The sequence below is a fragment of the Priapulus caudatus genome, unplaced genomic scaffold (assembly GCF_000485595.1).
Source record: "Priapulus caudatus unplaced genomic scaffold, Priapulus_caudatus-5.0.1 Scaffold744, whole genome shotgun sequence".
In the NCBI taxonomy this organism is placed as follows: domain Eukaryota; kingdom Metazoa; phylum Priapulida; class Priapulimorpha; order Priapulimorphida; family Priapulidae; genus Priapulus; species Priapulus caudatus.
In genome coordinates, this window is record NW_014577805.1 from 29427 (window position 1) to 42828 (window position 13402).

General features: G+C 45.4%; 2 protein-coding genes across 2 annotated transcripts in view; one reads left to right on the forward strand and one right to left on the reverse strand.

Annotated features, from left to right (window-relative positions):
• The window catches only part of LOC106813245 (probable nuclear hormone receptor HR3), a gene marked incomplete in the record, with an annotated part of 9497 nt that extends 3912 nt beyond the window's left edge, over positions 1-5585 (forward strand). Inside the window, 2 exon segments of the mRNA XM_014817335.1 lie at positions 2574-2690; positions 4078-5585. Of these exon segments, the coding sequence (XP_014672821.1) occupies positions 2574-2690; positions 4078-4322 (362 nt within the window).
• A 4743-nt stretch (positions 5586-10328) lies between these two features.
• The window catches only part of LOC106813244 (RNA polymerase-associated protein LEO1-like), a 19319-nt gene continuing 16245 nt past the window's right edge, over positions 10329-13402 (reverse strand). The window contains 1 exon segment of the mRNA XM_014817334.1: positions 10329-11097. Coding sequence (XP_014672820.1) covers positions 10870-11097 — 228 coding nt within the window. The 3' untranslated portion in view covers positions 10329-10869.

Genomic DNA, 13402 nt, shown 5'->3' on the forward strand with positions numbered 1-13402 from the left:
TCTCTCTCTCTCTCTCTCTCTCTCTCTCTCTCTCTCTCTCTCTCTCTCTTTCTCGCTCTCTCTCCATCTTTCTCTTCCACTCTCCCTACATCTCTCTTTCTACTATAAGTTTTATTTTTATCTGTTGCTCCATGCACTTTTCGTACTCTTTCCTGTTCTGTAGGGGAGATTTCACTACTCCTCTGCTATCGACACCAAAAAACATTCAGGGGTCAGTTGTACAATGTTGTTCTACAGCGACGGTACCTGAGCACGCTAGTGATGGGAATCGATTGGAATTTCATCATCGATCATCGGTTGCACCCAACCGATCGATGATCGAAGATATTTGGTTGAATGTTATTGATCGCGGCCACCAGATATTGAAATATATCATATATCTTATAATACATTACACTTGCTTGTGTTTGGTTAATATTTAAGCTGTAAAGTAACAACAAAACAAAAAATGAAATAACAAAAAAATAAAGAAAAAAATAAATAAAGAAATAATGAATAAAGAGTCATTTCATCAATGTTTGTACTTTTTTTTTTTTTTATTAAAAATTTTTGTATAATTGATTATTGATTTTCATAATCGAGCGCTTAGACGGTTGCTGCAAATGACTCACTTTCGATTATAATTGATCATCGGGACGTCACTAGCGCACGCCGTCCCCCGTTCCCGTTCCCGTCGCCGCCGGGCCGCGCGTCATGCAGTGTCACGGCTGCGTGTCGTGATGGCGCAGTGTGCAGCGTGACGCGCGTCACAAAGCCCTGTCATGATGGCGCGGCGTGCGTCACAACGCCCTGTCATGATGGCGTGGCGTGCGTCACAACGCCCTGTCATGATGGCGCGGCGTGCGTCACATAGCGTCATGACAACATGGTGTGCAGTGTCGTGTGCCACACAGTGGATGACCTCCCGTCATGACGGTGTTGTGCTGTCATCCATCGCACGGTTAGAAGTTAGATAGTGTGTGTTTTTTTGCTAGTCAGTCAGCTTAGTTACCTGATAAGCCCACTGACCATCCGCCAAATGATCTAGGCAACATTTTTTTTAGCAAGGCGAGTGCACGTGCACGCCCTTTTTAGGTCCAGTCGTGGTTTTTTGAATTTGAAAATTAGTAAGTTTAGTTTAAAATCTGCTAGCCTCTGACTAGACACCAAGTGGGAACTTCATGCCCAGTATTGTGTAGTAACGGATGCACTTGGCGATCCTATCTCACGGCCTCTGTACATCACCAACATTATATGAAATGGGGTAGAACAAAGTATAACGTATGTATGCGTGCGTGCCTGCATGCGTGCGTGTATGTGTGCGTGCGTGCGTGCCTGCGTGCCTGCGTGTGTATGTATGTGTGTTTGTATATATATATTGTAGTCGCTGGATAATTTCTGCTGCCAGACAACTGTGCGCTATAGCTGTGTACGTGCTATGTGCGCCGTGAAATGGGTGCACAATTGTAGTGTAATTGTGTGTAATAGCAGGAGTAAAATTAGAATAGAGGGATGTAGTTCACAACTGCCGCTTCACCGTATATTATTTACTCACTAAAAGCATGTACAAATTACACAGGGTAAAAATTAAGGTTGCGCGCTACACAGTAAATTTAGAAACAGACGAGGGTGAGAGCGAGAGCCTCGTGTCTCTCATGCGGGCTGTTTTATACCCCCTCTTGCAAGATGAGCCGCGATGCCACTACCAAATATGCTTCTACCAATCACTGCTGGCTACAGGGAAGGCATAGGGTCCTTATTAGCGCCTATGGACAGTTCTAAGGTGATGACGGAATGAATGGCCATTGGCGAGTCGGGGTGGAGATGTTTTACGCCCCATCGGCCACGTAGATGGCCGACGGGGTATGACGTAGGGCTGATGGCACATTGCGGCAATTTAATGATAGAGGTGATATAGAGATAGCTTTAGATGTGTAATGTGTGGGTTTAAGATGCAACGGCACGAAAAGACGACCCGCGCTAATGGGCAGTAATGTGGTTATAGTGTCCGGTTTGCAATAAAGCTATAGCGCAAACTACATGTGGCTAGTGTGCAGCGTGAAACTAAACCCTGTGAAAGCTAACGGTGTGTGTGCGGTTGCACCCCGGTTGTCTATTAGCAGCTGTTTTGTCACTTTTGTGTCCAGCAGTCCGGAGATATAGATTGTTGCTTCTAGCCATGCAGCTGGTATGGTGTAAAATTAGCATGTGTGTGAGCTGGTATTGGATGCTTTCGCGGAATGACATTAGCGTTGCTACAATATATATCAAGAGTAAATAATAGGGGGATCTGCTTATGATTTACGCCTGATATATATATCGATTATCCGATTATATATCTGATTATATATCGATTATCCGATCGAGGCGGGCGGGGAGTATTTTGTTCGGATAACTGATGGTCTAGTAGCTAGTATAGTGGCTTATTAAATATTCACAGGACCTTGAGATCTTGTTCGGATAATCCGAAATTCGGATAATTGATGTTCGGATAACCGAGGTTTGACTGTGTACCATGCATGGTCCAGGCCTCGGCTACATACACGCTCGCGCGCCGGCGTTTGTCTGAACTGTCTGTGTTGTTGTTCGTGCAGATCCGGCGGAGATGGACCTGATCAACAGCGTGTTCATCTTCGTCAAGGAGCTCTACGTTGTGCAGCTCACCGACATGGAGACCGCTCTCTTCGCAGCCACCATCCTCCTCTCGCCGAGTGAGTACCGCGGAGCCACCTACCGGCCACGGCGCGGCGGTTTCTGTAGCACTTGCGCAGCTTTTTCGTTTCGTTCTCTGTTGAGGAAAAATTTGGTTATTGCATGAATTTTTTCAAGGTCACGTATGACTTGAACGTGTGACGTAGAGGATGGCTGAGGATCTAGTTTTGGGAATTGCAAGCTAATAAATTCTTGGAACCTATCTGCAAAACCTGCCGAAAAATCAAAACCGGTCATCTACGCGAGTACGAAACCATAAACTTAGTAGAACGATCAGTTTATGATCACTCAAAGTGTTTCAAAGTTTCGTTCAGTCGTACTGAACAGTATAAGAACTCATTTTTCACGAGGACAGTTTATGAGTGGAATCACCTTGACTCCTTGAGGAAGCACTCATCTCTGCTGAAGATCCTGACACCTTTCAATCTGGCGTCAAAACTCGCCAGTAACGTCTTCCAGCCTATTAAAATTAAAATTAAAATTCGCCTATTGAGGCTTCTCAACGTGCTCATCAAGATCAAGATCAAGACTTAGTCTTTTGAGATTGTTATCCATGTAGAAGTCTGCTTCAGATCTAATATTCCCGCATGAAAATTGGACCGAGACTGTTTTGGTTTTGTCTTCCTACTATTACAAAGTTTTATGTGTGATGCATACTGAATGTAACAACTTAGTTAAAACTAAATAATATTATAGAACTGGTATATTACATATCTTATGGTGTAATAATTTAAGACACTTGGTTTTGAGTCGAGTTATAATTCGATTCAGATGTAATACTATCAGGGTATAAGTAAATCAAATTATGATTGAATGTTAGGTTTTTTGGAATGTTAGGAATTTTGGGTTTTTAATTAATTGATGAGTCGACATTGCTCATGTGTTTGCTCATCGCAGCATGCAACATTAAGATATTAATTAATTATTATTAATTGGGTATTAATAGTTTTAATCATAATTTATTATCATGTTAATTGGTTGTTAGTCTATAATTTATTGACGTTATTGCATCTATGTTACAGCGCTAAGCATTATGATATTAATTCATTATTATTACATAATAATTATAAGTTGTTACATTTATTCTGTTGTTGATTGCATGTTACAGCATGGGACATTATGCAGATTTGTGTATAGTGATTATTAATTATTAATCATATGCTAATTACTGTGTGCCTTGCAGCGTAGAAAATCTTTATATTTTTATATAATTATTAATGATTAATTATGCGCTAATTGCTGCACTGTGATACACATTATATTAATCCTTATATAATAATTATTAACGATTTAATTACATGCTAACCGTTGCATTGGGACACTACATTATATGTTTACTTACTAATTTCTAGCGATTAATTGCGTGCTAATGATTATCTGCTGCAGCGCGGGACGGCCTGCAGGACCTGGGCATGATAGAGGGCCTGTACGAGCGTGTCGTCGGAGCGCTGAAGGATGAGCTGTACAAGCGACACTCGAACGATGACACGCTCACGAAGCTGATGCACCTGACAGCCGAGCTGCGCGCGATCAGCAGCAAGCACGTGCAGGTGCTCTCCAAGTTCCGCATGATGCACCAGCACCTCGAGTTCCCCGCGCTGCACAAGGAGCTCTTCTCGCTGCCTGAATGATGACGGAGTCGCGGCGGCGGCGGGCAGGGGGCGCCGCCGCTGCCGTCGTCGTTCCGTAGTCCATTCTCAGCCGTTGTATTGTATTTATTGCGGCGGCCGCCGCCGCCACGAGCAGAGCGGGGGGTGCGGCGGGTTGCGCGGAGCGGCGTCATCGAAGCATTTGCATCTGTATATTATATCATCGCCGCGACCGCGGGCCGCGGCGCGGGCCACGCGGGAGCCCGTGAAATGTAGATAGTAGCTCGCCGAGTTCCATCATTCCATCCCTTCATCCCACCGGCCGCCGCGGCCCGGCCGGCACGCAGTCGCGTGCGCGCCCAACCGCTAGGTGGCGTCACGCGTGAGTGTCCGTCGTCGCCGCGGCAACCGCGCTCATTGCATTTCATTATACAGCGTTGTAGTGTTCGGCGAGGAGGATGAGCTATAGCTAGATCGTCGTACGCCCGTAGCTTTTAGTCGAGAAACCTGTCGCGGAGATTAAACGCGGCACGTCGCCGCCATCGCCGAATAGCGCCGCGCGTCCGTGTGCGGCCGGGGAACCAGTAGAGGGCGTCACCGCGGGGCGGAGTCGTCGTCGTCGCGAGGCTTGCCCTCATAGTTCTCTCGCTGCTGCGTCCTCCGCCGTCACCGGTGTCGCGGCACGTTCTGCGCATTTGAACCCAGTTTAGCCTAGCCACACTCGAATGTACCGCTCCCTAGAGGGCGCCGCCGCTCGTCGCCGGGATGCGAGGGCGTGCGTGTGCGTGGTTGCCAGGCTAGAGCAGGCTGCATGTACACAGCTACACTGTATCCCACACGGTTCACGACTAACCCTTAGTTGCCTTCCGATTGCGAGCGCCGACACACGCCGGGCGAAGCGTCGGCGCCGTCGCCGTGGAAACGGGAGGACGTTACCGTGGAAACGCGAGGATGGCATCGTCGACGCGCGGCGGCGGCATGCATCGGCGCTCGCGAGACTCAGGAAAAAAAATGAGGAAAAGAAACGAAGTCTATTTTCTAACGCTAACGTTTTTTCTACTGCTCGCGTCTTCCTGCCTTTATCTGACTGACTACCTACTATACCTGTACCTGCCAACAACGCCGCGTGCGTATCACGGGGGGAGCAGCACCACGCCGCTCCCTTCCCCATGACAACTACCTACTACTACTCACTACTGTTTACACACCTTTCTGACGAACGATTACTTGATTACTAATTACTCGTCGTGCTCATGGTGCGCAGGGGGTGGAGGAGGGGCTTTATTCTTCGCGAACCAGAGACGATGATCAGGGGGGGAGGGGAGGGGAGGGGGGGGGGGGGAGGGGAGGGGAGGCGTCTGGTTATTTTTGATACATTCACATTTCGAGTTTTGTGTTGTTGACTCTTTGCGTGTTAGGAAGTGGTAACGAGCTACCTCGAATACCAGGCACGACCAAGCGACGCGTGGGTTTTTTTCGTACAGTGGTTGGCGATGCATGATGATGTTAGCATGGACGATGACGATGACGATGACGATGCTGGTGATGATGTTGAAGATGATAATGATGATGATGATGATGATGATGGTAATGATGATGATACTGCTTATAATGATGACATTGACGAAAATGATGGTGATGGCAGTGGTGATGATGACGATGACGACGACGATGATGTTGATGGTGTTCCGCTTGATCGTGCCTGGTGCTTAACTACCTCACTTGTTCGTTACACTATGCAAGTTTCCAGTGTATTTGGGTAGGTGGGGGTGCATTTTAATAACGAGCCGATTTTATGCTGGTTAATGATCTATTGTTGTTCCTACTAAACCTGCCCACTGCGCCTGCAGTCTCGCGCCTGGGGACTAAATTGTGTCATTGTAGAACTGCTTTGTGTCAGTTTACACCCTTATATAGGTTATGTATATATATTCATATACATACACATATACATATGTATTGCTTCTTCTTGTTGCTGATTCAATGGGGATCAAGGAGCAGCAGCAACGGCGAGTGAGCGTTAGCGGCATAGGTGGCGCCACCAGCGCTGCTGCAAACAGGTCAGCTTGGGCGTGTGCGCGTGGCGTGATTTTTAGAGAGCAGGAATCGTCGATTTTATAGAAGTAGTTTTCAGCGAGGAGTGAGCACACGCACACGTACCATGCACGGACGCACATTCGCCTGTACCACGAATGGAACAACTGTCGATAAATCGTCAAGCGTGCGATTTCGATTGGAAATCTAATTTGAATTTGCAATCAACTAGATTTAGTTAGTTTTTTTTAAAGTCGTTTGCATTACGTCGTGCTTTGTCGTATAAGTTTTTTTTGAGTTTGTGTAATACCCTTATGAAAAACGCAAGTAGAATGGCCCATGTTTTCATATATATGTGTGTGTATATACATATATGTATATGTATGTACACAATTGTGGTTTCTAGGAGTTGTTTCTCGTTGGCTTATTCCCTCTGTAAGTTCTCTGATGTGTGCGCGAGTCGTGTTGTTGTGAAATTGTTTCGGGGTCCCCTCTCTATTTTCTCACGTCATCCAAAATATCATGCTATGCGATCGGCAATTCTGAAGCCAGCATGCCCTGCCCCCTCTCTCACTCTCTCTCTTGTTCTCTCACTCTCTCTCTTGTTCTCTCACTCTCTCTCTCCCTCTCTCATTCTCTTTATCCTTTCATGTACCTCTGCCCTCTTTCGCTCCTTTCTCTGCCCTTCTCTCTCTCACCCAGCTTGGTGAAGTATATCTTTGGACACAGCATAAGAATTTTTATTCGCCACAAATTCGTCTTTCTTTCTTCCCACTCGAGGGTTGCTACGAATCGTATGTCGTTCACTCTTCGGTGTTCGTACGAGTCCAGAAAACCTGGCAATACCTGGTATCTTAAAATCACGTCTTCCGGGTCTAGCAAATCCTGGGAAACCGTCTACAGTCCTGTAAAGGCTCTTATTATGTTTGTACTTGGAATATCCCGGAAATTCGTCACATGTGTATTGTCAGTATTGTGTCCGTATTTTACAAATGATAATAAGTTGTAATAATGAGTTTAATATACTGAAGATATATCCCTGTGTACTGATTGAGATGCCATAAAATTTAGGTCAGCGTTTGCTCACTAATTATTAAATGGAAGGTACCATGTAAAAAGATTGCATTTAGCTCAAATCTTGAGTCCTGGTAATATCCTGAAAAATCCCTGAAAAAAAGCATGTGCTGTAGCTGTACGATCCCTGCCTTAAGTCGAAGTTCTCTCTCTCTCTCTCTCTCTCTCTCACTCTCTTCCGCCCTCCCCCTCTCTCTCTCCCTCTTATTCTCTGAATCTGCTTTGCTGTCGCGAGCTTTGTTCCTACCCACTCGGTGACATTGACTCGCACCTATCGTTGAGTCTCTCCATTCTCCGACCGAGTTGGTGACAAGGCTTTCGACGCGGGTAACCCCTGGTGGTTGATCGACGGTCCGATTCTTGCTCCGCACGCACGTGCTGTCTTTTTCTTCTGAGAGGGGAGGGGGCGTAGCGACCGTCTTTGTATATATTCTCAGGTGTCTTGGTAGTGTCAGCACAGCAGTCATCTCAGGTATCTTGTTACACACACGCACGCACACACGCACACGCTTGCGCGTCTGTCTGTGTGTATGTGTCTGTCTGTGTGTGTGTGTGCGTGCAGCCTCGTCTGCCTGTCCTGTCAGACAAGCGGCAAACGGCATCTCGTGCCGACCACGTTATCACCAGCAGGGGGCGCCATGCCGTCAAATCAGCCTCGTACGATTATCCATATAGCGGAGCGATCTTTCGCCGTGAATTCGTTGTAGAAATTCGTTTTTTCGACGAACGAACGCGTTAGAACACAGAAAGGGTAACGAACAATCCGAGTGACGTTTTCCTCGCTCATTCGGGCGCCCTCTGGTGGTGACGTCTTGGGCAAGCAGGCGACGCTATGGACTATTTTTTAGCTATTGTAGCAAATAGTGAATGTACTTTTTTCGTAAGGTTTTCCAGCCGTTTCTTAGCGTCGTTTTAAGGGATGCAGAGTGTTTATAGTATTGCGTCCATATATTAATGGGAACCGGGGGGGGGAGGGGAGGGGAGGGGAGGGAAGGGGGTAGGTAAAAGCCTGATGGAGTGCGCTCATGTGTATATGTGCATGTGAACATAGGACTAGGTGTTATTTTTGCATGTACCTCGCGTGCACAGAAATCTACATCTCTCTACACAGTGTAAAATGTATGTATGTAGCATAATATGGCTAATATTTTTTTCTCGGATAGTTTCTCGCCCACAGTGTTCCCTCCATACTATGTCCCCACATACTATGTCCCCCATGCTATGTCCTCCCATGCTATGATGTATGTATAAGAGCCGGTATAAGGTCGTGTCAGCGGTCATAGAGCAATCGCGACTCTTCCACGAGGTTCTAAGATAGATGTATAACGTGTATATATATATATGCATATATATATATATATATATATATATGTATGTACGTATTTATATATAATCGTATTTTAAATCATCGATACGTTTATACAAGGAAGAACATTAAATTTGCGTGCGAATGGCAGCGACAGTGGTGCGCAAGCCAATGAAACATGATCTAGAGACCGAGTTTTGTTTTCCGATGTTCAGACACGCCTTTTAATTTCTTCTTCGCTTAGTTCTTCGCGTGCGCTGATAATGACAAAGACAAATATTTTACTGTTAACAAGCATATAGGGTTTTACACATATGAGACATTGATATTTTTGTTGAGTGGTGACAGACAGTCAGCCAGCTGATATGAAATCAGGCATATAGCTATATGAAATTTGTAAATATATCTCTCTGTTATGATGTTGTGCTATATTGCCTGTCCATCCCCCTGATCAGATCCCTTAGTGGTTTTATTTGCTTATTATACTGTGTTTAGAACTGTTTTTTGCAAAATATGGGTGGAAATGGTGGAGGCAAGGGTTAAACCATTAATACTGTGTCGATACGTGTTGTTATGTTACGCAGTGTAACACATGATGGGCGCCCGTATGCCACGGAGCGCACACCGTCTGCTGCTGTGACATTCTGTACCCGCTAGAACCACTAGATGGCGCCAGAGTAGGAAGCCGGTCGACTCGTGGGAACGTGCGTTGCACAGCGGTATTGTCGTTGTCACGGTAACGGTGCTGTTGCGGTGGCCTTTTTCAGCGGCTGTTGCCCGTTTCTAAATTTGAATGCTAGATGGCAGCACTTGATTACGAAGGACGTTACAACTCCATAATTTCGTGTTAAAAGCCCCTTTCGGACCGATATTCATATGATTATAGGAGAACCAACCATCCAGACATCATTCGCTCCCCAGTTCGGCCAACGTTAACGTGTTTCCATTTACTTACTACGGGACCTAGTAATCCTCGGACACCGGAGCAATTAATCTCGATATGTGATTAACGCAGCAGCCACGCGCACGGAACCTGCCGTCAAACCAAAGCGGTTAATAGTGTGAGCTGTATGCGCACACACGCGTATAGGACACATCCTGTGTGGGGTACTACACACAGCACACTGAGAGCACTGCCGTCAGTCCGGCTCTCGTGTCTGGCTATCACACTTTTCCCACGAATTCTTGCCGCTCATGGTCAGAAATGGCAATATCGGTCGAGTTAAAAAATGCCATGACTTTTTTCATTGGTGTGTTACGCAAAAATTATGTTATTTTATACTCGTGACAGGTATAATTGGTCTGTCGTTTCGTCGTCTTTTAACGATAGCGTGGATCGTGCTTACGGTGACATCAACGAGCCTTCATGCGCGTGCGCGTTCCCACGTCATGCGACCGCCCTCCTAGAACTCGCAAACCGACTACACGGTGACACTGCGGCACAGGTGCTGCCCTCTGCTGTATACTGGCACTGGTACATATAGGCATCATGTTGTTATAAAATATACATTGTTAGAGGAACGTCTTCTTGTGTTTTTTCTCTGTGCATCATTAACTCTCCGCTTAAAGCCGGACTGTGAACTGATAATATATACACGATCTACGTAAGTTAATCTAACACGAAGGGTTCCACATTGCATAAATAATGATTTTTTATTATCAAACGACTTGCAAAATTATAAGCAATGACGCTTTCACATTGCGGTTCAACACTTGGTTTAATCATAATCATAAACAAACATCAAACTGTACAAATTTCGTAAATACGCTATCCTGGTACAGCGAGGAAACCTTTTATTTTTATTTATAAACTATTTTAATTGTAATTTCCCGTCATTTACTTCAAACGTGCACTTACGCATTTAAAATCACGAAATCCATCCACGCTCGATTGACATTGTTTTCTTGATTATACAGTACATTTTCGCGCAGCAAAGTAATAGGAATGAGAAACACCACTGGCCTTTCCGTGAATCGTAAGCTATATTCTATACGTATATACAGGCTATATTATCGAGGCGGGGGGGGGGGGGGGCGTCTAACGATCCATCACTCGCAGCAACGTGTCATGTCCTCGGTCTACCACATATGCGTCTTAGGTCCCCTAGGACCTAGCTACAACCAAACCACGCGTTTGGATGCAATCACCACGCGCGGTTATTTTCTCCGCTCGTCTCAGTCGCTGTCCGAGCCCGCCTCCTCTGCAGCTCCTCCTCCTCCCTCCGGGGTCTCCACCTCTCCTGCGCCTTCCTCATCACTAGCCTTACTTCCTCCTCCTCCTCCTCCTCCACCCTCCTCCTCGTTGTCTTCCTCATCGTCGCTGTCCACTAGCATTCGCGAAGTCTTCTTCTTCTTCGGTGCATCGTCACTGCCGGACGACTTTCTCTTGCGCTTTGCAACGTTCTGCAAGAGAGGCATAACATGTGCATGCATTTTTAGAGCAGCAAGGATTGCCGACGTGGCAGCCCGACAACAAATTATTCACATCTACCGGCTGCTCGACTCAACAACAAATATAATAATTATATTCATATCACTACTACTGCTGCTACTGCTACTACTACTACTACTACTGCTACTGCTGCTGCTGCTGCTACTGCTGCTACTACTACTACTACTGCTACTGCTGCTGCTACTGCTACTACTGCTACTGCTACTACTACTGCTACTACTGCTACTGCTACTACTACTTATTATTATTATAGATATTATTATCAATAATAACTGGTTACTATATAATTGAAGCAGTTTTAAAAAATGATTTTAACTTGGGGAAAAACACCGAGAAAGATATTTACTGATAACAAAACTATATATGATGAACTCACAACATAATGTGAATGTGCGCACTGCGCCAGCTCACTCCCACCACCACACGATACCATACACTCCTACCGCATAACGCTAATGCGTGTATCAAATCTAAATGCTTTCTCTTCTTATATTCAAGCCATTATATCATCATGAGGCTAAAGCGCGGCGCACACGTGGCGATTTAATCGCCACGTGTCGGGACCCGGCGACAATGCAACGATCTGTCGGCCAACATACTGCTGCATTGTTCGATTTGTTTCATGAGTGTTCAGCGACTCGGCAACAAAATATCAAACATGTTTGAATTCCAGCGACGAGTGTCTGCGTCAAAATCGCCACGCCATGCAGCGCACACGTGGCGATCTCTCAGTGATTCTGTCGCCGGCAACAAAATCGCCATTACTAGCGATAAAAATCGCCACGACTGTGCGCTGGCTTAAGGCTACACATGAGTCCATTGCGAACTGGTAACTCAACTCACATCATCCCCTCGCTGTCCAAATTGTGCGCGTCCTCCTTCTCCTTTCTGCTTTCGTCGCTGTCTGATGAGTAAGCATGGCGGACGATCCCCTCACCACAAGCAAGTCATGCACAATATCAAATATGGCCCACAGCTACCTCCATTGAGTGCAAATGATATCTCAATATAAATAATATCACAATACAATGTCACCTCGTGACCTTCTTTAGTTTATGAATCTTGGATTCAGAATACGCGACATTTATTCAGATTCATATAAGATCAATATGAATGTAATCTAGCATCAGAGCTACAGCAACCAACGTCACGAACTACACTGACTTACAAGCTACGCACCTTGCACGTCGTAAGCAACGTGAAAGCTATGAGGCAAGTAGTGCCGTAAACTAACCACGCAATTGAACCTGGTAAGCCAGTCCACGCATTTCTATTAATTACTAAAATCAGAGTGATATTTAAAGTGATTACGTCACGCGTAAATAATAATATAAAAAAAATGAGTGCCCACTTTTCACAAAATATAACTAATTCTGTTCACTTTTTATGGTTAAATTGCTGCATTATACTTCTTATTTACTATATTGTTTGATGTGAAATACACTCGTGACGCATACATAGCCCATAGCAAGCAATTAATGTCAGACATCTAATATCAAATCGTCCAGGTTTTTTGATTTTGAACTAGTTGAGAAACAATCTTATCAGGTAAGAATTTGTCGATACGTTTAGTCCGTTTGTTCTTACTTTAATGTAAAAAAATGGCAACAAAAATTTTACAAATTTTACCATAGAAAATTCGTAGCGTAGTCAATTTAAATATATACAAGAAAACTTAATAATTTCAAGCGTAACGCCGGTTAAAAGCATCTTTGGAATGACGTTCCTAACAAAAAGAAACTCCGGTAAAGAAACCTAAATGTCACACGTGGCGCACCTACCTCGACCTTTCTTGTTCGACTTGTACTTGTTCTTGATGGCAGCTAGCGAGATTGCGCCCTCGTCTTCCTCGTCCTCATCGTCATAGTGATCAGGCTCGGGTAGGAGGCTGTGAGGCGGCCGCTGCCATGAAGCTTCTCTTTATGCGTCGCTGCTGATTCTCACGTCGGATGGACGCACGCAAACGCTCCTCCTCTTTCTGCGAAAGAGTAGTGAGCATGCGATGATTATGCTGCACGCAACAATTGATTGACTGATTGATTGATTGATTGATTTTGCTGCACGCAACCTATCGCCTCCCTTGTTGCCTCCCTTCTATCGCCTCCCTTGTTGCCTCCCTTCTATCGCCTCCCTTCTATCGCCTCCCTTGTTGCCTCCCTTCTATCGCCTCCCTTGTTGCCTCCCTTCTATCGCCTCCTTCTATCGCTCGCATGAATATGAGCATATAAGAACGATTTATATGCTGCATGCACCATA